At 41.0% G+C, this 24,683-nt stretch overlaps 1 protein-coding gene across 2 annotated transcripts in view; it reads left to right on the top strand.

Moving 5' to 3' along the window:
- FAM193A (family with sequence similarity 193 member A) overlaps positions 1 to 24,683 on the top strand; it is a 181,734-nt gene that overhangs the window by 53,978 nt on the left and 103,073 nt on the right. For both annotated transcript variants that reach the window (XM_089691534.1, XM_089691533.1), the window contains exon 2: positions 13,466 to 13,531. In XM_089691534.1, coding sequence (XP_089547660.1) covers positions 13,466 to 13,531 — 66 coding nt within the window. The remainder of the gene's footprint in view (positions 1 to 13,465; positions 13,532 to 24,683) is intronic.

Raw genomic sequence — 24,683 nt, forward strand, 5'->3', positions numbered from 1 at the left:
TATTTTCTTGATGGTACAGTCAAGACCAAAAATATTGGCACCCCTGCATTTCTGTCAGATAATGCACCACGTCACCCAGAAAGATGTTAGTTACTAGTGTTTAGGCATTCTCATGTTTATTTCTTTTGTTTGTATTGGTATGACACACAAAAAGTGGAGAAACAAAAAAGCCAAATCTGACACATTCCTTGCAAAACTACAAAAATGGATTGGACAAAATTAGTGGCACCTTCTCGAAATTGTAAGAAACAATTGCATTCCAAGTTTGTGATGCTCCTGCAATTTGTAATTAACCTTACCTGTATCAATTAACAGGTGCTGACAATATAGAAATCACACCGGCAGCCAGCTAAAATGGTGAAAACTTGACTCATCCTTTCTTTTGTGTGTCTCTGTGTGCCACACGGAGAAGAGAAATAATTTTCTGAGGATTTGAGAACAAAAATTGTGGAAAAGCATGGACAATCTCAAGGTTACAGTTCCATCTCCACAGATCTTAATGTTCCTGTGTCCACTGTGTGCAACATTAAGAAGTTCACCGCCCAAGGCACTTTAGCCAATCTTCCTGGACGTGGACAAAAGAGAGAAACTTGATCAAAGATTGTAATGGTGGATAAAGAACCTCAATCAACTTCCAGACAAATTCAAGTGACCTTCAGGCACAGGGTACAATTATGTCAGCTCGCTCTATGTCACCATCTGAATGTAAAGGGACACTATCGTAGGAGACCCAGGAGGACCCCACTGCTGACACAGAAATATAAAAAAAAGCCAGAATGAAGTTTGCCAAAATTTAGCTGAGGATGCCAAAATATTTTTGGAAAAATGTGCTGTAGACAGACAAAATAAAATTACAGCTTTTTTGGTAAAGCCCATCATTTGACTGTTTTCAGAAAAAGAAATGAGGCCTTTAACCACTTGCCTACCGGGCACTTATCCCCCCTTCCTGCCCAGGACAATTTTCAGCTTTCAGTGCTGTGGCATTTTGAATGACAATTGCGTGGTCATGCAACACTGCACCCATATGAACATGTTATCATTTTTTTCACACAAATAGAGCTTTCTTTTGGTGTTATGTACTCGCCGCTGGGTGTTTTATTTTTTGCGCTATAAACAAAAAAAGAGCAAACATTTTGAAAAAAAAAAAAGTTTTTCTTTGTTTCTATTATAAAATTTTGCAAACAGGTCATTTTTCTCCTTCACTGATGTGCGTTGATGAGGCTGCACTGATAGGCAGCACTGGCGGGCACTGATAGACGGCACTGATATGCAACAATGATGGGCACTGATAGGCGGCACTGACTAACATCACTGACTGGAGGCATTGCTGGGCATTGATGGGTTGAACTGCTGGGCACTGATGGGGGGCACTGCTGGGCACAGGTGGGTGGCGCTGCTGGGCACTGATGGGGGGCACTGCTGGGCACAGGTGGGTGGCACTGCTGGGCAGTGATCATCAGGGCACTGATCATCAATGCCCTGATGATCGATGCCCATCCGTCCTCTGACAATTGCCGGTTATCGGCAGTACTTTACTCACACTGTGACCGCGTGAGGAAAGTGCAGCCGATAACCGGCAACTGCATTTACTGGTGACATGATGTGTCATTGGACACGGCTGTTCATGTGGAAAAAGGCTGCTCTGATTGGCCCTTTACCACATCATGTGATCAGCTGTGTCCGTAGGACACAGCGACCACGGAGATTGTCGGGGGCGCGCGGGAGGGTGTGTTCTGTGAGGACGTCATATGACTTCCTCCCAGAACTGGCCGGCTGCACTGTAGCTATCTGCGGTCGGCAAGTGGTTAAAGAAAATAACAGTCCCTACAGAGAAACATGGTGGAGGTTCAATGATGTTTTGTGGTTTCTTTGCTGCTTCAGGCACTGAATGTTTGACTTTGTGCATGGCATTATGAAATCTGAAGACTATCAAAGAATTCTGGGGTGCAGTGTAGGGTCCAGTGTCAGAAAGTTGGGTAAACACAAATGCTCCTGCGCTTGGGGATGGACTCGATGCAGGCTACAACCACATTAAGAATGTCCTGGAACATGCACACCTTGCTGCCCTCAAATGGACCGGGGGAATCCAAATATACTGAATGAGGAAAGAAAAAACAGAGGGCGCACAGTCCTAGTGCATTACCATAAAAAATATTTAATAAGAAATAAAGTAGGTGTTGTACTCACAAATGACAATATAGTCAAGGCACATCATAAAGAACAGCTGGGTCAACACCGCGCTGAGTAACAGTCCGTAATAGGGAGTATAGACATTCAAAAGACTGACGCGTTTCGAGGACTTTCCTCTTCCTCAGAGCCTGAGGAATGTCTTATTAAACATTTTTTATGGTAATGCACTAGGCCTGTGCGCCCTCTGTTTTTTCTTTCCTCATTTAGAAAGTTGGGTCTCTGTCAGAGCTCGTGGATCCTACAGCAGGATAATGACCCAAAGCACACATCAAAAAGCATCCAGAAATGGTATCGGACAAAGCGCTGAAGAGCACTATGCTGACCAGCAGAGTGTCCACATCTCAGTCCCATAGAGCACCTGGGGAGAGATCTCAAAACAGCAGTGGGGAAAAGGAATCCTTCCAATCTGAGAGACCTGGAGCAGTTGGTGAAAGAAGAGCGGTCCAGAATTCCAGTAGAGAGGTGGAAGAAAATCATTGATGGTTACAGGAAGCATCTGATTTCAGTTTTTCCAAGGGGTGTGCTACCAAATATTAAATTGAGGATGCCGATATTTTTCTGTCCAGTCCATTTTTGGGGTTTTGCGTGGAATGTGTCAGATTTGGCTTTTTGTTTCTCCACTATTTTGTGTCATACCAATACAAATAAAAGAAATAAACACGAGAATGCCTAAACATTTGTAATTGCAACAATTTTGTGGGTGAAGTGGTGCATTATGTGACAGAGATGCAGGGGTACCAATATTTTTCACAATGATTGTAAAATGTTAGAGCTGTCAGGATAGCACAGCTACTGCGGTACATCCGGCTTGCTGCTGACATCAGTGCTGCACAACCGTCCTGCACTGTCACCGGCATCCGCATACCACTTTGAAGTAGCCACTCCTTCTAATTAAGCTGGCCTGCCCAGAGTTGGGCTTGAAATTGAGACAGCACCACTGTCTTGGTATGAACTATCCTGACACATTTTATAATTTGCATGTGTTTTGCATTCAAGCATCATTTTGGCACATCTTTTTTAAATAAATGTTAACCTTTTACTTTTGTGACAGTTCTGACAGTAGTGTAACAGACGTCTTGTACACCTGGACGCACTGTTTATACGGTGTTGCTCTTGAACTTGTTCGTCGTTAGCTGGTTTTCAGTATGATTTCTTTGTACACTTCCTCGGCTCATTTAAATTTGTTATTTTTAGACTATGAAAGCCTGGTAACAGGATACAGCATTTTTTTAATATTTGACTTCTGATTTCATAAGTAGCTGCTTAGTATTCGGCTCGGCAGTGATGAAGTTGCCAATTTGTATTGTGCTGCTTTGAATTACAACCTTTACCTCATTACTGTAAAGGTTTAGATCTTGATCAGTGAACTTTGCCATATTTTGCTGCTCTTAAATGCATAAAGAACTTGTTTGGGGCTCATAGTATTCATCCCATGCTTTGTTAAATAAAACCATTTAAAGCGATTGTAAAGTTTTTTTGTTTTTTTTAAATGACAAACATGCTACACTTACCATGGTTTTGCACAGAACAGTCCCAGTCCTCCTCTTCCGGGGTCCCCCTGGCTCCTTTAGCCTTCCGAGTGCCCCATAGCAAGCCGCTTACTGTGGGGGCACTCATGTGGGCTCTGCCCCAAGCTGCACTGTTTGCGTCTGTTGACACACACAGTGCAGCTTGGCCCCTCGCCATTGGATTTGAGTGACAGCAGCAGCAGGAGCCAATAGCTCCCCCTGAATCCAGCAAAGGGAAAGAGAAAGCAGCACCACTTCTCTCGGGCAACACACTGGATTGCGATCGGGCTCAGGTAAGTGTTTGGGGATGGGCAGCTGCACATACATTTTTTTTTTTTAACCTTCATTCAGAGAATGCATATTCTCTGAATGAAGGTTAAAGGTCAGAGAATGCATATTCTCTGAAAAAAAAAAAACCTTCGCATTTACAACCACTTTAATGTCTTTTATATACTGTCCTTGCTTTTCATGAATGGCCAGTTTACCTTTCCAGTACTCGATGGCCTCAATGTAATGGTTTTTGTAAAGTACTTGTTCCCAGTCCAGACTGATTAACTTCTGAGTTTTGTGTGACTGTTTGAAAGGCTATGGTGGTGTAAGAAATACAGGTGAAACTCGAAAAATTAGAATATCATGCAAAAGTTCATTTACAGTCAGGTCCATAAATACTGGGACATGGACAGAATTCTAACATTTTTGGCTCTATACACCACCACAATGGATTTGAAATGAAACGAACAAGATGTGCTTTAACTGCAGACTGTCAGCTTTAATTTGAGGGTATTTACAGCCAAATCAGGTGAACGGTGTAGGAATTACAACAGTTTGCATATGTGCCTCCCACTTGTTAAGGGACCAAAAGTAATGGGACAGAATAATCATAAATCAAACTTTCACTTTTTAATACTTGGTTGCAAATCCTTTGCAGTTAATTACAGCCTGAAGTCTGGAACGCATAGACATCACCAGACGCTGGGTTTCATCCCTGGTGATGCTCTGCCAGGCCTCTACTGCAACTGTCTTCAGTTCCTGCTTGTTCTTGGGGCATTTTCCCTTCAGTTTTGTCTTCAGCAAGTGAAATGCATGCTCAATCGGATTCAGGTCATTTGATTGACTTGGCCATTGCATAACATTCCACTTCTTTCCCTTAAAAAACTCTTTGATTGCTTTTGCAGTCTGCTTTGGGTCATTGTCCATCTGTACTGTGAAGTGGCGTCCAATGAGTTCTGAAGCATTTGGCTGAATATGAGCAGATAATATTCCCGAAACACTTCAGAATTCATCCTGCTGCTTTTGTCAGCAGTCACATCATCAATAAATACAAGAGAAGCAGTTCCATTGGCAGCCATACATGCCCACGCCATGACACTACCACCACCATGCTTCACTGATGAGGTGGTATGCTTAGGATCATGAGCAGTTCCTTTCCTTCTCCATACTCTTCTCTTCCCATCACTCTGATACAAGTTGATCTTGGTCTCATCTGTCCATAGGATGTTGTTCCAGAACTGTGAAGGCTTTTTTAGATGTCGTTGGGCAAACTCTAATCTGGCTTTCCGGTTTTTGAGGCTCACCAATGGTTTCCATCTTGTGGTGAACCCTCTGTATTCACTCTGGTGAAGTCTTGTCTTGATTGTTGACTTTGACACACATACACCTACCTCCTGGAGAGTGTTCTTGATCTGGCCAACTGTTGTGAAGGGTGTTTTCTTCACCAGGGAAAGAATTCTTCGGTCATCCACCACAGTTGTTTTCCGTGGTCTTCCAGGTCTTTTGGTGTTCCTGAGCTCACCGGTGCGTTCCTTCTTTTTCAGAATGTTCCAAACAGTTGTTTTGGCCACGCCTAATGTTTTTGCTATCTCTCTGATGGGTTTGTTTTGTATTTTCAGCCTAATGATGGCTTGCTTTACTGATAGTGACAGCTCTTTGGATCTCATCTTGAGAGTTGACAGCAACAGATTCCAAATGCAAATAACACACTTGAAATGAACTCTGGACCTTTTATCCTCTCATTGTAATTGGGATAATGAGGGAATAACACACACCTGGCCATGGAACAGCTGAGAAGCCAATTGTCCCATTACTTTTGGTCCCTTAACAAGTGGGAGGCACATATGCAAACTGTTGTAATTCCTACACCTGATTTGGATGTAAATACCCTCAAATTAAAGCTGACAGTCTGCAGGTAAAGCACATCTTGTTCATTTCATTTCAAATCCATTGTGGTGGTGTATAGAGCCAAAAATGTTAGAATTGTGTCGATGTCCCAATATTTATGGACCTGACTGTACGTATGCGTTCACCACTGTGTGCGAGCACAGGGGAACGGGGGCACTTTAAAGTTTAAAAAAAAATGTATTTAATATTTTGGAGTTTTTTTGTTGTTTTTTTGCACTGTTCCTTTAAAACAATTTTAATCACTTTTATTCTTATCACAATAAATGCATGCATCCCTTGTGATAGAAATAATTAGTGACCTTTTTATAGAGAGATATAAGGTCAATAAGACCCCTCATCTCTCCTCTACAATGTAAAGCATTGGATAAAAAAAAAAAATCATTGATCTGCTACTTTAAAAAAAAAAAAAAAAAATGGCCGGAACGGGAAGTGACATTTCTCCGGTCCTCCAAGGACATAGAGATGTGTGCCCAGTGCTAGGATCGATGGTTTCTCAGGTAAGGCTGAACTACCAAGCAGAGGCCGACCGGCGGAGTTTTTTCGGCACCTGTATCGTTGCTTTTTTCCATTTCAGCCGATGGCAGAAAGGGGTGTTTTCCGCCGAAACATTTTGGCCACCGAAATTTCGGTGCATCCCTAGTTCTAAATAAAAGTTGATACATAAAAAAAAAAGGTGCTTGGTGTGTTTTTTTTTTTTTTTATTATTTTTTTTGTGATCAAAAGGTGCTGTGTGCCTTTTACGTTTTCTAAAGAAAAATTTATTATGTATGCACTTTTTTTCAGCACTTTGGAGCACTTTATAAATACAATATATTGATTGATATGAATTGTATAGTTGGATTATATCCAGTTGTCAACCGCACACTGTTTTACTGCTACAGTGCTGGCCAGCTGCGCAGAAACACATATATATGTGTGTGATTCTGCTTTTCCGGGTTGGGGGTGCACGCACCTGCCTACCTGCGCTGTCACTGGCTCCTTTATATGCCATTCAGCGGGTCCTAGAAAATGGTTTATGTCCGGTACCTGCAAATCGTCGGAGCAAGTGACAGGAGAGAGATCTGTGTTTGTAAACGACAATGATCTCCCTACTGACAGCGGGGATGTGCTGATTTTTGTCTCCCTGCAAAGCATCCCTTAGAAAAACAGCACACATTACACATAGGTTAGGCACACAGTTAACCCTTTGATTGCCCTAGATGTTAACCCATTCCTGCCCAATGTCAGTGTCAGTGCACTTTATTAGCACTGATCGCTGTACTGTATTAGTGTTAGAATGCCAACCGTACTCAGTCTTGCTAGAAGCTGCTGATCACCACCATTACTAGTATTTGTTATAAAAAAAAAAAAAAAAAAAAATTCCAGTTTATGCATACATGGATGTTCAAATCCTATCACCCGATGTCTGGGACATGTAGTTTTTTTCATTTAGCTCTGTTGCGGGCAAGCAGCAGGGTTTACTTTAACCGCTTTAGTGCCACCCCATAGCAAAAATACTGCTACAGGTTGGCAGCGGTGTGCAAAATCACGTGTATATATATGCGTGATTTTGCATTTCCGGGTAGGGGGTGCTTGCCCTACACGTGCCGCTATTTGCAGCCGCGACTCCCAATCACCAGCTTTGGGCCAGTGATTACTCACCAGCGCCTGGTGATTACCGAGGATCAGTAACAGTTTTGCTCCCTGTCAGCTCCTGCACACTGCTTGCAGTGAAGCACGAACACAGAACATCATGTAAAATGGCACACCACACACGTAACCATTTGATCGCTCCAGAAGTTAACCCCTTCATGCCCAGTGCCATTATACATTGTCAGTGCTTTTTATTAGCACTGATCACTGTATTGGTGTCACTGGGGATGTCAGTGACTCCAAGTCAGTTCTCCCCAGTATCAGAATGCCCGCCGCAGTCCCACTGTAAGTCGCTGATTGCTGCCATTACTAGTAACAAAAAGAAAAAAAGCCCAGTATATATACCGCCATTTAGAAATGCTAGAACTTTCTCATAAACAAATTAATTTACACGTATAGGATTTTTTTTTTTTTTTTTTTTTTAGCAAAGACTACAAGCAGAATACATTTTGGCCTAAATTTATAACGAAATTTGATTTTTAATTTTTTTTTTTTTTTACTGGACATATAGCAAAAAGTCAAAAATATAAGTTATAGCGTTTTGGGTTTCTTTTTCTTCATTGGGGCTTTCGCCTCATTTACTCGCTCAGCAAATGCTGAGCATTAAAAGACCCTGACACTCCCATTTCCTGACAAACACCTAATGGGTACTCGTTGCACTGCAAGAGTCTCCCTCCCCTCCCTGCTAGTCTCCGAGTGCAGTGTTGGAGACAGACAGGGAAGTGAGGAGTTGGTAAACAACGCAATGTTAAAAAAAATTAAAGTTTAGGTCACCATAAAGCTCTAGACATTCCTAAAAGAATATCTGCCGAATTAAAAAACATTAACCCTTTGTATTTTTCATCCTGGCAAAACCATTTCAAGGTTTAAAGGGACATACATCCATTGAAAATCCCCAGTCATAAAATTGTCTCCTTCAGTATTATAACAATTAGGACCTTATTTAAATACGCTTTTGGTTAAAAAAAAATTTCATCATGACAAGTAGATTGTAAATTAGTTCTTGGACAAGTTGTTTTTAAAAAAATTTCCACACCCCTGTAATATATTGTAATTTTGTAGACACTATAACTTTCATGCAAACCAATTAAATTACACCTAATTATTTACACTTATTGGGATTTTTTTTTCTACCAAAGATATGTAAGAAATATATATACAGTATATATATATATATATATATATATATATATATATATATATATATATATATATATATATATATATATATATATATATAGAGAGAGAGAGAGAGAGAGAGACGTTGACATTTTTCCATTCATCTTTCCTGCTGAAAAATGGCCTCACAACATGATGTTCCTACCTCCAAACTTCACTGGTGTTTATGGGGTGATGTGCAGTACCATTTGACATCCAAACATGGTGTGTATTATGGCATCCAAAGAGTTCCATTTTGGTCTCATCTGACCAGACTATATTCTCCCCAGTATATCTCAGGCTTGTCTAAATGTTGTGCATTATTTTAAATGAGCGTCATCATGCTTTTTCTTCAGCAGTGAAGTCTTTCATGATGAGCATGCATACAGGCCATGGCGGTTGAGTGCATTATTTAAAATATAGTGCTGTTGCGCTTAGGAATAGATATTCATGCAACTTTGATAAGTATACGCTGCAGTCCTGATTTGTGAACCAAAAACAAACAAAATACCATGTGGACTGCGCATAAGCTAAGTGCATTAAATTTGACAATACATGAGTAATAATGCTTCACATATACAAAGTGAATAATTGTAACATTCAGTCCCAATTCGGAAAAATAAAGTGCCCAAGTGTTGAATACTAATTGGTGAACTTCGTACAAGAAATGACATGTGCTCCTCTGTGCTCAATCGTTGCCCCACATGGATGTGCACTCATCGTTAGCCGTGGACCACCTATCTCTAGGTTGGTCTTAAGCACCTGGTTTGGGACTAGCCCAATGCGTGATGGGAAGAATGGCACCAATGTTCATTCCTGGGAATCATGCGATCTGGCTGATCGTAACCAATAGGATGGTGGCCATCATGGATATAAATGACAGTGTAGTGTCAAAAGAGCCTTTTTAAACTTTCTCCTCTCCTCCCAGGCAGTAAACCAAGTTTCAGCATGTGAACAGAAACAAAAGCAAACATCCCATAGTGTAAAACCATAAAAAACTTTATTGATGAGCAGAAATTATAAGAATAAAACGCACAAGCAAAGTGCCCATAACCTGGCATTCAGTGTATTCAGCCTTGCTGCCTGTGAATAGGAACCAAGATGGCCGCAGTATTCCAGCATGTGTTCCAAAGGGCAGAAATTACATTAGCAGAAGTTGCGTCTTCAAATCTCGAACTGGTTTCCATCAATGGATCGTCATCAGGAAGTACAAGATCTGCCATTTTGGAGATGGTATTTATACACAGCAGTGATTAAATCACTTGCTGCAGCTGTGTCACTTAATTACTTGCCCGAATCTATCCATAATTACCTGCAACATTGCTGAATACAGTGTACATATGCTGGATATGCTTGGGCTAGTAAACAAAACTTAAAATTAAATCATAAAGTAAATTTAGTGCATAAAATACAGCGATGGGGTTCTTAAAGGGGGAAAAACCCTGCTTACCAATAATGCCTAAATCTTTTAACAGAATATTAAAAAGATGTAAACCAACATACTTTTTGCATACTTTGAGCTGTATTCTACATACAGTTTAAAAACTGTTCTGTGTCAATCTCTATGTTGGAAAAGCTAATTAAAGGGGAATATACTCTCCCAAGCTTTACTAAACTGCCTGATTTAAATCAAAATTGGTCTTAAAGGGGACAAGCCACTCAGACCAGTTATCCCAGGATAAGGGATGTTACATACTGTAAGCTGTACTCTAGATACGGTCTATAAAATAGGGGGGTAATCGATAACAATCTATGTGCTAAAATAACTTTTTAAAGGGGGAATGTGCTCTCCCAAGCTTAGTGGAACTGTCTAATATAATCACAAATCTAATAGAGGACAGTCCACTCAGATTGATTAACCCAGAGTAAGAACCATGTTCCTGAAATGGGGGTACCCAATCTATGAAATATGGGTACCTATCTATATATAGATATAGTATGCAGTTCAAGATCGACTCTAAATCCCCCTTAAGAGGGAACTCCGACTATACAATGGATGAAACTAAACTAAATAGTCCCATTGCCTGGTTTTAGAGTTACTAATAAGTACTCTTGGGATTTGATACTAGACCAAACCCCTCCCCCCTTACAGTAATGGCCTTAAAGGGGAACTCTAAATATAATGCAAAAGGCACCCATTTCTTGTACCTCATTAATGGGGCTACTAGTGTAGGTCCCTACAAATTTGGTTAAAAAACATTTCAGGTCTATTTCTACATTTAACCCTGCTGGTGATAAAGTTTGATGTTCGTAAATCCACTGGGTTTCATTTTTTTAAATTTGTCTGATCATATGTGAGCCTCTCCAGTGTTTATCTATTTTGTCTATAGCAAAGAAGGAAAGGTAGGAAGGGTCCTTGTTATGTGCCACTCTAAAATGGTTGGATACACTGTGTTGGGGGTATCCTTTTTTAATATTGGGTATATGTTCGCTAATTCTCTTAGTTATTTTTCGGGTTGTTCTTCCTATATACTGGTATCCATCAGCTTATAAGTAACCTATTTAGATTGTAGGTAATGAAAGGTTTAGTGGTATACTGTTTGTAAGTTTGGTGGGACATAAAAGTGGTAACTTTCTTAAGCATGTGTGAAGTTGACCTACATGGGCCACACTTCCCACACCTATAAAACCCTCCTAGTTGGAAAAAAAGATAGTTTCTTAGGGGGATTGGGAATATTGTGTACCAGTTTAGTTCTCAGGGCAGGGGCTCTTCTGTAGACAAATGATGGTCTCGTGGGAAGTATGGCTTTCAGTGTGGGGTCTTTACATAAAATGGGCCAATGCTTTCTGAAGCACTGTTCTACCTGTTTGTACTGTCTATTAAACCCTGTAATGTCTTCAAGATCACGAGGTGCGATCTTGCATGGTGCACCAGACCTAGGGAGACTGACAGTTGTTTTGTGTTTCTTCCATTTGCGAATGATTGCACCAACTTTTGTAACCTTCTCACCAAGCTGCTTGGCGATAGTTTTGTAGCCCAGTCCATCCTTGTGTAGGTCTACAATCTTGTCCCTGACATCCTTGGTCAGCTCTTTGGTCATTGCCATGGTGGAGAGTTTGGAATCTGATTGTTTGATTGCTCCTGTGGACAGGTGTCTTGTATACAGGTAACAAAATGAGATTAGAGACTGCTTCTAATCTCAGCCTGTCACCTGTGTGAAAGACACCTGGTAGCCAGAAATCCTGCTGAATGATAGGGGATCAAATACTTATTTCCCTCATGAACATGCAAATTAGTGTATAATTTGTTAGACATGCATTTCTTTTGATTTTTTTGTTGCTATTCTGTCTCAGTGTTACAATACACCTACCATTCGATTTTTAGACTGATCATTTCTTTGTGAGTGGGCAAACATTCAAAATCAGCAGGGGATCAAATACTTATTTCCTTCACTGTATAGTAGCATACTTTTTGGCCAAAATTTTATGAAGAACTTTTTTTTTTAAGTAAATTTTATAGTCAATAAAATTTTTCAAAACGTGTCTTGTTTTTGTTTATATTGCAAAAATTTTTTTTAAAGAAACCCAATGGTGATCAAATACAACCAAAAGAAAGCTCTGTTTGTGTGGGGAAAAAAGTTAATTTTGTTTGGGTACATTGTGGCATGATTGCACAATTACTAGTAAAGTAGCGCATTGCAACATAGCAAAAAATGGCCTGGTCATAAAGGGGGTAAAATCTTCCAGAGCTGAAGTGATTAGGAAGACTTAAAATGCTGTTTTGCAGATTTGCAGACATGATTGTAATATAATATTACGCATGACATCCTTTGTCATAGGTAGGTGGCTTGATATAAGCTACCTGCGCCTGTTGTCACTTAAGCGTGGTACACACATTGGACCCAGCGGACTGAATGTAAAAATAACTGAGAGATTGCTGTACTAACTAAGAGATGTTAGTGCAGCGATCCCTCCTCACTGTGTCTTTGTATTCTGAGAGGGAGATTCACCCCCCCACAGCTCAGATGGTGTACTGAGCTGTATATGCGTCAATGTATTTTCTGATATGTAAACAAATAATGCATTTTGTTAGCAGCCCAACGAATTGGCTGACCAGCTAATAGATTCTGAAAATCATTGCCAACTTTTTTCATAATCGATTATGTTGATTAGTTGTTTCAGCCCTAGAAGTAAATTCTGTCCAAGCAGTCTGAGAAGAATTGCTCCAGAATACAATTTGCACTCAAACGATGCATGGACCAGACAGTGATGTCAAGAAAACTGCTATGTGATTGAATTTTGTGGACATTGCTTTTTAATTGCTATTGTAATGCCAAGGGTTATGTAAATAAAGCCAGACTTATTTTTTGTTAAGTAGGTGGAAGCTTGGGAATGTTTGGGGTAGAGTCTGAACCCATGTGAGCAATCCTGCCGAGAATTGGTCACCAATAGAGATCCAGTCATCTGCAGTCTAGTCATTTCCTTCTCCGCAGCTGCGCGTAGTGTGTGTATACATGCAGTTGGGGCAGTGAATGCCTCGGTCGCAGTTGATTAGTTCAATATTGTGACCACTTCCTGGTGGCTTCGAACCAGGATCCGTGAATGCCAAAACTCATCCTTGTTGGTGAAGTGTATGAAATGGTACAAGAACACATATGAAAAGCAGTTTCTTGCTTGACTCTATAGCCTAGGACAAGAAGAGCTAAAGGCAAATCTGCATTTATCATCTCATATAATTAAATGACTTCTCTACATAGTTTAAAACAAATGAATAGATGTATTTATTTCTGGAATTGCTGCTGATTTGCTGGTCTATTTGGATTTGTTAGTATTAAAGTTAATTTTTATCTTTCTTTCAGATTGCATTAAATGGTACCCCTTTCTCAGATGGGCCACTCAGTTCGGATTTCACAGGCGTCCCACAGGTAAGCATTTTTCTTGGGAGAAAAGGTTGAGATGGGGATTCAACAAGACCTAAGGTGTAGCCGGATGAAGTAAATAGGAGTATATCTTTGCAATAGACTATCTCCATAGATTTGACTACAAAAAGTGGTGTGACCAAATTTAAAAGGAAGCTCCAGTGATTAATATACAGTTTAGAAACGTGAACACTTTGTCTTTTTGTATGCAGGGCGGATGGACTGGGGGAAGGTTAGAACCCATCAAAATCTGATTTCTTTTTATGAGGGGGTGAGCAAAACCTTGGACAGGAGGACCTTGGAGGGGTGGCGGTGAACGTGGTATGCTTGGACGGAGGGGTGGCGGTGAACGTGGTATGCTTGGACGGAGGGGTGGCGGTGAACGTGGTATGCTTGGACAGAGGGGTGACGGTAGATGTGGTGTGCTTGGATTTTGCAAAAGCGTTTGACACAGTTCCCCACACACGGCTAATGTGTAGGTAAAGTCTACAGGCTTGGAATAATCCGTATGTAAATGGATAGAAAACTGGCTAAAAGATGGTATTCAAAGAGTAGTGGTTAATGATTCATACTCTGAATGGTCTAGTGTTGTCAGTGGTGTACCCCAAGGTTCAGTGTTGGGATCCTTACTTTTTAATATATTTAAAATTGATATAGGGTCTGGGATTATAAATCCCATTTCAGTCTTTGCAGATGACACCAAGCATGTAATGTTATGCATTTGGGGGCTAAGAATATGCATGCATCATACATACTAGGGGGGGGTACAACTGGAAGAATCAATGGTGGAGAAGGATCTGGGAGTTCTGGTAGATCACAAGCTTAATAATGGCATGCAATGCCAAGCTGCAGTTTCTAAAATCCTCTCTATTAACCGCTAGCCTACAGGGCACTTATACCCCCTTCCTGCGCAGGACAATTTCCAGCTTTCAGCACTGTCGCACTTTGACAATTGGCATGCAACACTGTATCCATATGAAATTTTTATCATTTTTTTGTGACAGATAGAGCTTTATTTTGGTGGTATTTAATCACCTCCTGGGTTTTTTATTTTTTCTTAAACAAACCAAAAACCACTGCAAATTTTGTAAATAAGTGATTTTTCTCCTTCACTGATATGCGCTAATGAGGCTGCAGTGATGGGAACTGATAGGCTGCACTGATGGACACTGATAGGTGGCACGGATGGGCACTGATGAGGAGGCATTGCTAGGTGGCACTGATGGGCATTGACAGGCATCACTGGGCACTGAAAGGCGGCACTGACTGGCACTGATAGGCGGCACTGAGAGGCAGCTCAGATGGGAACTGATATGTGGCATTGATGTGCACTGGTAGGCACTGATGTGGCACTGACGGGCACTGGCACGAGGCACTGATGAGCACTGACACAAGGCACTGATTGACACTGACAGGTGGTGCTGCTGGGGCTACACTGATCATCAGTGCCCTGATGATCAGTGTACATGTCCCCTCCGCGGAAAGCCGATTACCTGCTCTCCTCGAGCTGTCAGCGTGACAGCTCGAGAGGAGAGAAATGCCGATAACCGGCATTTCCCTGTTTACATGTGATCAGCTGTGATTGGACACAGCTGATCACATGACCAAGCCGACATCTTCGGCTCTTTCCGTGATCAGTGATCCGCTGCGTCCGAGGGACACAGCACACCGCGGATCGCCGCGCTGCGCACTCCCTGAGCCGCGCATGCGTGGTGAAAATGGGAGGACGTCATATGACGTCCTCGCAGAATGAGAGAACCACCTTGGGTCCGTCATATTACTGTATGGCGGGCGGGAGGTGGTTAAAAAAGGTATAGACTCCAGAGAGAGAGATATCATATAACCCCGGTACAAATCAGTAGTTATCCCTCATCTGGAATATGCAGTTCAGTTTTGTGCACCATTTTACAGAAAGAACATTGGGGAACTGGAGAAAGTGCAGAGAAGGTCAACCAAACTGATAAGAGGCATGGAGGAGCTCAGCTATGAGGAAAGATTAGAGGAACTGAATTTATTCTCTCTTGAGAAGAGGAGATTAAGGGGGGATATGATCAACATGTATAATACATAAGGGGGGATATGATCTCCATGTATAAATACATCAGTGGTTCATATAGTGAACTCGGTGTAGAGCTATTCACCCTGAGGTCATCACAGAGGACAAGGGGGCACTCTACAGTACGTCTGGAGGAAAAGCAATGTAATCTCCAAACACGGAAAGGTTTCTTCACAGTAAGAGCTGTGAAAATGTGGAATAGACTCCCTCAAGAGTTCTGGCCAGCTCAGTGGATTGCGTTACAAAAGTCCTGGATTCTTTCTTAGATACACAGAATATAACTGGATACTAACATTTATAGGTAAAGTTGATCCAGGGAATATCCGATTGGCTCTCGGGGGATCAGGAAGAACTAGACTTACTATGTAACCATCTTAGGTTTTACTGCTATCTGGAGCTCTGTTAAAAAGACCTCCCCTTGCTCTGGATACAACAGTTTACCAGTCAGCAAGTGAGGAAAAATCTGCAACAGGGAAATAGACGATGAAAATCTGACAGTTTCTAGCCTTTCTCTACTTATATTTAAAACCTTTTTTTATTTTTAACCACTTCAAGTCTGGACACTTTCACCCCCTTCCTGTTCAGGCCAATTTTAAGCTTTCAGCGCTGTCACACTTTGAATGACAATTGCGCGGTCATGCAACACTGTACCCATATGAATTTTTTAGCATTTTTTGAGACAGATAAAACTTTATTTTGGTGGTATTTATTCACCACTGGGATTTTTATTTTTTTGCTATATAAATGAAAAAGTCCAAACATTTTGAAAATAAAAGTGTTTTTCTTATTAAATTTTGCAAATAATCTTTCTTCATAAATCTTGACCAAACTGTATTCAGCTATCTTTTTAGTAAAAAAAAAAACCCAAATTAGTTTATAACCAAAATTATAATTGAAAAAAAATTTTTTACATTTAAATTTTTTTATATTGTTATGTATGTTTTTTTTAACATACTGTCACCCTAGCAGTACAGTGCCACCACAGTGACACTGTACTACTTGTGGGGGGTGATGAAGATTTTTTTTTCTTTCTTTTACACTTATTGTTTTTACACTCATAGAGGCTGTAAAATCAATCATTTCTCCTCTCTGGCTGCATTCTTGCAGCCATTGAGAAATACTGTGTGAGCTGTGATTGGTCACAGCTTGTCACATGGTACAAGGCTGTTATGTTTAGCCTTGTACCATCTGACCTCTGTGATCATTTACAGATTTCACTAGTAGTAAGCAATGATATCAGAAGTGACATCTTGCTTACTACTATTCATGTGATCACTGATTTGCCAATCAGTGATCACATGATCGGGACCTCACACAGAGGTCCCGTACAGCGATCGGTGTTCCGCTGTGTCCTCCGGACACAGCAGGCACCTAATCACGGTGCCGCGCGCTCCCAGGGACGGATAAACAGCCACCCGTTCCTGCAATGCTCCTATCCGGCCATTTATATGAATGGTCCGGACGGGAAGTGGTTAACTTGTGTTGCTGTTGGGGAGATTTCCCCTACTTCCTGTCCTGGAAAAAGGCCTTTTTACTAAATTGAAAATGAAGAAAAGGCAGAAAAATCTGAGAGGTGATTTTTATTTTTTTCCCACCACTGTCCAAATCATAAAAAAAAAAATACATTTCAAAAAATCAATACATTTTACAGCTGTGTATGGACTAGTGTATGAAAGCCTTGATATCCCACTTCTGACAAGAATTTTGAAGCGTATTTATCGGATATGGAATGCATTTTTTACATTTTGAATTTGAATTTTGAAGCCTGTGTACACTAAGTTGAAAATTTCTTAAGCTGACCTTAGATGGATTTGAAATTTGGCCGGTTCAGAAGGACCTGGCTAAATTTCGATCTATCTATGGGCAGGCTGGTTGTACAGAAATCGATCTTGTAAGGTTGCAAGTAGAGATGAGCGAATTATTCAAAAATTCGATTCGGCTGATTCGCCGAATTTGAGGAAGAAATTCGATTCGATGCGAATTAATTCGCTACGAATTTAACTTATTAAAAGGGTTTCTAGGCTTCAGAGAGCCTTTAAATTAGTGCAGAACACTGTACCTTTAATTTAAATGCCCTTGGAGATGAGGAAGGACAAGGAGAAGGAGAAGGATGAGAAGAAGAAGGAGAAGGATGAGAAGAAGGAGAAGGAGAAGGATGAGAAGAAGGAGAAGGATGAGAAGGATGAGAAGGATGAGAAGGAGGAGAAGGATGAGAAGGAGGAGAAGGATGAGAAGGAGGAGAAGGATGAGAAGAAGGAGAAGGATGAGAAGAAGGAGAAGGATGAGAAGAAGGAGAAGGATGAGAAGAAGGAGAAGGATGAGAAGAAGGAGAAGGATGAGAAGAAGGAGAAGGATGAGAAGAAGGAGAAGGATGAGAAGAAGGAGAAGGATGAGAAGAAGAAGAAGAAGGATGAGAAGAAGAAGAAGAAGGATGAGAAGAAGAAGAAGAAGGATGAGAAGAAGAAGAAGAAGGATGAGAAGAAGAAGGAGAAGGATGAGAAGAAGAAGGAGAAGGATGAGAAGAAGAAGGATGAGAAGAAGGAGAAGGATGAGAAGAAGGAGAAGGATGAGAAGAAGAAGAAGGAGAAGAAGGATGAGAAGAAGAAGAAGGATGAGAAGAAGGAGAAGGATGAGAAGAAGAAGGATGAGAAGAAGAAGGAGAAGGATGAGAAGAAGGAGAAGGATGAGAAGAAGGAGAAGGATGAGAAGAAGAAGGAGAAGGATGAGAAGAAGAAGGAGAAGGATGAGAAGAAGAAGAAGAAGGAGAAGGAGAAGGATGAGAAGAAGGAGAAGGATGAGAAGAAGGAGAAGGATGAGAAGAAGGAGAAGGAGAAGGATGAGAAGAAGGAGAAGGAAACAAATAGATACAATGTTTCAACCGCTGTATGGAGGGAATGTCACAGAACTGTCAGAAATAGGCTATTTCTGACAGTTCTGTGACATTCCCTCCATACAGCGGTTGAAACCGCTGTATGGAGTGAATGTCACAGAACTGTCAGAAATAGGCTATTTCTGACAGTTCTGTGACATTCCCTCCATACAGCGGTTGAAACACTGTATCTATTTGTTTCCATAAATGGAAACAAATAGATACAATGTTTCAACCGCTGTATGGAGGGAATGTCACAGAACTGTCAGAAATAGCGGAGCTCTGCAGATACACTTAGCGGAGCTCTGCAGATACACTTTTTGCCGGCTTGGAATTCTTCTTATTTTCATCCTACTTCTTCTTCTTCATCCTCATCCTCATCCTCAGAAGAAGAAGAGGATGAGGATGAAGAGGAAGAAGAAGAAGGATGAAAATAAGAAGAATTCCAAGCCGGCAAAAAGTGTATCTGCAGAGCTCCTCTATTCTGCAGATACACTTAGAGGAGCTCTGCAGATACACTTTTTGCCGGCTTGGAATTCTTCTTATTTTCATCCTACTTCTTCTTCTTCTTCATCCTCATCCTCAGAAGAAGAAGAAGAGGATGAGGATGAAGAGGAAGAAGAAGAAGAAGTAGGATGAAAATAAGAAGAATTCCAAGCCGGCAAAAAGTGTATCTGCAGAGCTCCTCTATTCTGCAGATACACTTAGAGGAGCTCTGCAGATACACTTTTTGCCGGCTTGGAATTCTTCTTATTTTCATCCTACTTCTTCTTCTTCATCCTCTTCTTCTTCTTCTGAGGATGAGGATGAAGAAGAAGAAGAAGAAGTAGGATGAAAATAAGAATAATTCCAAACCGGCAAAAAGTGTATCTGCAGAGCTCCTCTATTTCTGACAGTTCTCTGACTTTCACATTTATAGCGGTTGAAACATTGTATCTGTTTCCGAATAAAAACATCTGTATCCTAAATGGAAACAAATAGATACAATGTTTCAACCGCTGTACATGTGAAGGAACTGTCAGAAATAGCGGAGCTCTCTGCAGGGACACTTTTGCCGGCTGATCGGGAAAAATCCGATTCGCGCACCCGAAGTAGGCTAATATTCGGATTCGACGCAAATCGAATTTTTCCTGAAATTCGAATCGAATTCCACTTCGCCTGGTTCGATTCGCTCATCTCTAGTTGCAAGTGCTGGAACCTGCTCCCTCATGCCGCCTTCATAACTGTCAGGTAATTCCCTGGAGCAGCTATATTCCTGTGTTTGTATGAATTAACATCTGCCTCTGCCATTGTGAAGTGTCAGGACAATTTCTTGAGGCAATGTCCAGTAGCTTGGAAGGGGACAATGGAAGGAGGATTTTGACAAGAAGCAGCAGTTTGCAGGACAATAGGGTACTTACAAGGGTTTACCCTTTGTAATGTACTGTCAAGGTTAAAGATCTAGAAGCTTGTCCAATCTATTGTATGTTAAAGGGTAAGTTCACCTTTGGAACTTGTTACATATTACACCCATTTTTAGGGTGTAACATGTTCCAGCATCTGCACCTTCTCCCCCTGATTCTCCCCCTCCCTGTCACAGCGGGCGGGGGATCCTCTCCCCACAACCACTGTCACAGTTTGTAATTGCAATACAGGTATAAATTGTTCACTTTTAGTCTGTATATCACTGAAAGAGTTTTCTTGTTCGGTATATGGCAACAATACCTTTTAATCCCGTCAGAAATCATTTGGCCAGATAACATCCTGTGCTTTCTACCTCTGCTTATTACAATGAATCTTGGCAGCTGCTGGTTGTCCTACATAAAGCTGAGTATGTACACTTCAGTTTTTTTTTTTTCACTCAACTCAGAGTACTGAATGAAAAAACCAACAGATTGTCATACCAACACAACCAATGTTAGTACAGCGATCTCAACCACTGTACTATTTTAATCTGACATGGAGACTTACCACCAAAAGTAAGAAACATGCAAACAAACGCACAAAAAAGCCTCTAAAACAGACTGCGTATGCTCACCCAAGGACTGGAAGTGTGTTACTGGCAGAATCATCAGGTGAATGTAAAGGAAAGAAAACCAATCCATCTGCTAGAGGACTAGTAAGATAAATAATCTTAACGTTTTTTTTTTCTGTGTTCAGGAAACTTTAATTTTCTGTTTTTTCACTGGAGAATAGAACATGAGGAATCATTTTCCCCATAGCTTTTTTTTCTTGGTTTGAGCGCTTTTTTTTTCCTGCTTCTTCTAAAACATAGATTTCAGTGTTTCCACCCAGAGCAGAATCTTGTAGGTGCTTCTTTCTGGCTATTTGTTCAGCATCATACTGGACCACCTGAAGGTTGGTTCCCCTACAACATTAGGTCGACACTCAAAACTTCTTGTAGATTCAACCATGTGCACCGCCATTAGACAATGGTATCCATTTCCCTTTTGCAAAGATTGTTCTGAATGAAAGATTTCTATACACAGGAGATACATATGGATATTATGAAAGATTTTTTTTTTTTTACCTTTTAAAGGGAAAGTATACAGGTTTTGTGAATACTTTCTTTTTTTATTGTCCGAATCAACAAATCAAATAATATGTAGTGCTTGGCAACAGGCTGGCAATGCCTGGAAGTGATGACTTCACCCATAGGCTTACTATGGACCATTCATTGTCTGCGCTCCCTCCTCTCTCCTGCTGCCACTGCTTTCTGACACAGGAAAGTGGGATTGCATGATTAGACCAGAGCATCCTGAAAATAGGTTAGACGAGCAGCTGTCTCTCCTCAAAAAAATTAAAACTCAGCAACTACAGATACTGTAGCTGCTGAGTTTTAATATAAAGACACTTGCCTGTCCAGGGGTTCAGCAATGTCCACACCTGAGCCGATTCTTCAGTCGGTTTCGGGTGCAGGCGTCGGCATCTTGGGTAAAGGAACCAGCAGTGAAGCCTTCCGACTTCACTGTCAAATTCCCACTGAGCATGCTCGAGCTGTGCTGTGCTTTGTGAATGGTCCCGCAGTCTTCTGGGACCAGAAGGCTGCGGGGGTAAGGAGGAGGGGAAGAAAGTTGCCTGTGGTGATCTGACACAGAAGTGGGAGCGGGTACCTGTCAAAACCAGGTACCTGCTCCCCTCCAAAAAGTGCCAAAGGTGGCCGTGGAGGGGAGAGGATGCAATCGGAACTTCTGTGTGAAGTTCTGCTTTGAAGAAAATGTATAGCCAATATTTCATATTCCTGTATAAAAAAAGTTTCCTGCTCTTTGTATTGCTTTCTTTGTGTGAAATCCCTGGTGTTCTTGCCAGTCCATTTGCTTTCTTATTAAAAACTTACCACACTAGGAAGGAGAGCACAGCGTGGTCAGTTCTCTTGGGTGGGCGAAGATCTGCTTTAATGTTCTAGCAAAAAATGCTATTTTGGCCGGACACAATGGGGTTATTTTGCAGTTTGCACGTTTCAGTGCGTTGTGGCAATGTGCAGTAATATACAACCTTCACCATACATGCCACTCATACATATGCATTGATCCTTATACTTTTTTTAAGGTTGAAAATAAAACATGCAGAAAAATACATTGCACAGATTCAGTTTTTGGAGACTGTTATCCATGATTTTTTATGCTAGTAACATTTTTAGGAATATGGGTGTCACCTGGTTTTCCAAGCGTCTGTCTTATGCCTGTGGGTAGCCCAACACGCATTGCAGTTTTTTTTTTTTTATTGGTGTGGCGATCTCCTCCGCTGTGTCTTTGTATTCTGACAGGGAGACTCAATCACCCCCCGCCAGAATACTCTGATCAGGGCTTACAGCCATTGGCTACAAGTGCTGATTTTCCAGCATGTTCCAGGGAAAGCTGGTCATTTGGCCAGCTACTGTCAGGCCCACTGCTGTACACTGACCGAAAGTCTGGTACCTTCTGAACTGGCTGATTTTCGACCACGGTGTTCCCAGCTTTAAGTTGTTGAGACCTTCATTAGTCAGATATAAGGATGACCTACTGTGCGTATAAACATGTTTGTTATTATGGTGAAGGTAGAGGAGGGAGTGTTTGAGCGGTGTACTGCTCAAAGGCAGATTTACCTTTTTAGAGGTGATTATGTCAAAGGTTTAGCAAAAAAGGATAAAGGGGACCTCTTACCGGAGCTTTGAGCAGGGGTTTCTTTTAGCCATTGTGAGCAGGCGGAGTCTTTCAAAAGATTTCTTTCCTTGGTGATCAGTATTCACAGCTTGTATGCCATTCCACTGCAATTAAAAACCTGTGATTCATGGTCCTTTTATGTTATATATGTTAGTATGGCAACTCATTTTCCTAAGGTTGTGGAACTAATGCAGGCCATAGATGGGTCGAAAATCGGCTGATTTTCTGGATTTTGTCAGATTTTTTGGATCGGTAAAGTTGGAAAAAAATCGTCCGATTTTGCAGATCGGCCGATTTTCGCGGCAATGATGGGCAAATCGGCCGATCTTTTTACCAATAAAAAAATCTGCGCATGAGCCATGACCTGCAAGAAAAATAAAAAGACGACGACGAGGAGGAAGAAGACGAGGAGGAGGAAGAAGAAGACGAGGAAGAAGAGGGAGAGGGAGAAGAAGAATTCCAGTCCGCTATTATATTTGACATTAAAAAGTATCTATTTTTATCCGAAAAAAACCATCTGTATCCAAAATGGATACAAACAGATACAATCTTGCAACCGCAATACTTTTTAATGTCAAATATAATAGCTGGGCTCTCTTCAGGGATTAAATGCCGGCCGTAGACGGGAAGAAAATCGGCCGATTTATTTTACTGTTGGTGGTAACGTCGGCCTATTGAACGAACGATTTTTAGTTTTTTTGTTAAAAAACCATCCAGTTTTCTCCCCGTCTATGGCCTGCATAAGCAGCCTTATTTAATATGCAGCAAAAGTTGCCGTATGTAAACATTAATCATACACTTGCAGTGCAGCATATCTACTTATTCCAGCCTTCACCGTTTTAGTATTTAAACAACGTGTGACTGAGCACCTGCAGTAAATTTAGCTGGTTGCAGACAATTCAGGGAACTAAACAAGGTCAGATATTGCCTGTGGACTTCAAGGCAAACATCCCAGTTGTTTCAGTCAGTCTGTTATGTGGACAAACAGTCAATGGTAAACTATGCATATTACACAGATTGATTATTCCTTGTACTTTGGGTTACAGCTATGAGTGGCACTGCATACATATAAACCTGTCTGTGGAAAAAAGATATAGTTGCCGAAATTGCTACTGTGTTCTGTGGGAGCCGTCAAGTACAGGCTTGGAGCCCAAGGATGGCTGTGGATACAATAGTCAGGAAATTATCAGCTAGTCATAGAACAAGATTTCAGAAGTCACCACAATGGCACATAACCAACTTGATTTACTAAAGCCGGTGCAGATGTGCATGGTGGCCCATCAGCTTCTAACTTCAGCTTGTTCATTTATGCTTTGACAATAAAACCTGAAAGCTGCACCAGATTTTTCACTCTCCTGTTTTAGTAAATTAATCTTCTCCAGTAGCAACAGACTCAATAAGAAACCAGTTGGCTTCTTCTCACTGGCCATACCAGTAAATTGTTACTACTTTGCTGCTCCCTCACTTGCGAGTTAAGTGTTCAATATTTTGCCAAAGAGGGAGCAACTCCCATTGGAGAAGGTCAGTTGCACCATGGTGATTCTGATGCAGAGTTTCTAGTGTGATACAGCTCTGTAAAATGCAATTGCTTCTTTAACCGTTTCCCGACCGCCCTATAGCAGAGCTACTGTGTGTATGTGTGCGTGTATATATGTATGTATGTGTGTGTGTGTGTGTGTGTGTGTGTGTGTGTGTGTGTATATATGTGTGTATATATATATATATATATATATATATATATATATATATATATACAGTTGTGTCCAAAATTATTCAACCCCCAATGCTGTAAAGGGGTTTAGGGACTATAGTGTACATTTGGAATTGTATTCAGAATCAAATCCTACAAGGACGTTGTAACTACCCAAATGCAACTAAAATGACATCAATTGTTTATGTAATACAGTAGTAAATGGTTCTTATGTGGTTTCTTCATTGCCACAATTATTCAACCCCTTAAAGACTACCACTCTGAAGAACAGAGGTTCATACAGGTGCTTTCCATCAGGTATTGAAAACACCTGTGGATGTCACCGAGCAGCAATCAAGCATAATAAGCACCAATTAGGCAGCTTTAAAATGACTGTGATACTCAGCTCCTTCTAGACATTT

Source organism: Staurois parvus, unplaced genomic scaffold (assembly GCF_062004578.1).
Source record: "Staurois parvus isolate SC_StPar_1 unplaced genomic scaffold, SC_StPar_1.0 ptg000564l, whole genome shotgun sequence".
In the NCBI taxonomy this organism is placed as follows: domain Eukaryota; kingdom Metazoa; phylum Chordata; class Amphibia; order Anura; family Ranidae; genus Staurois; species Staurois parvus.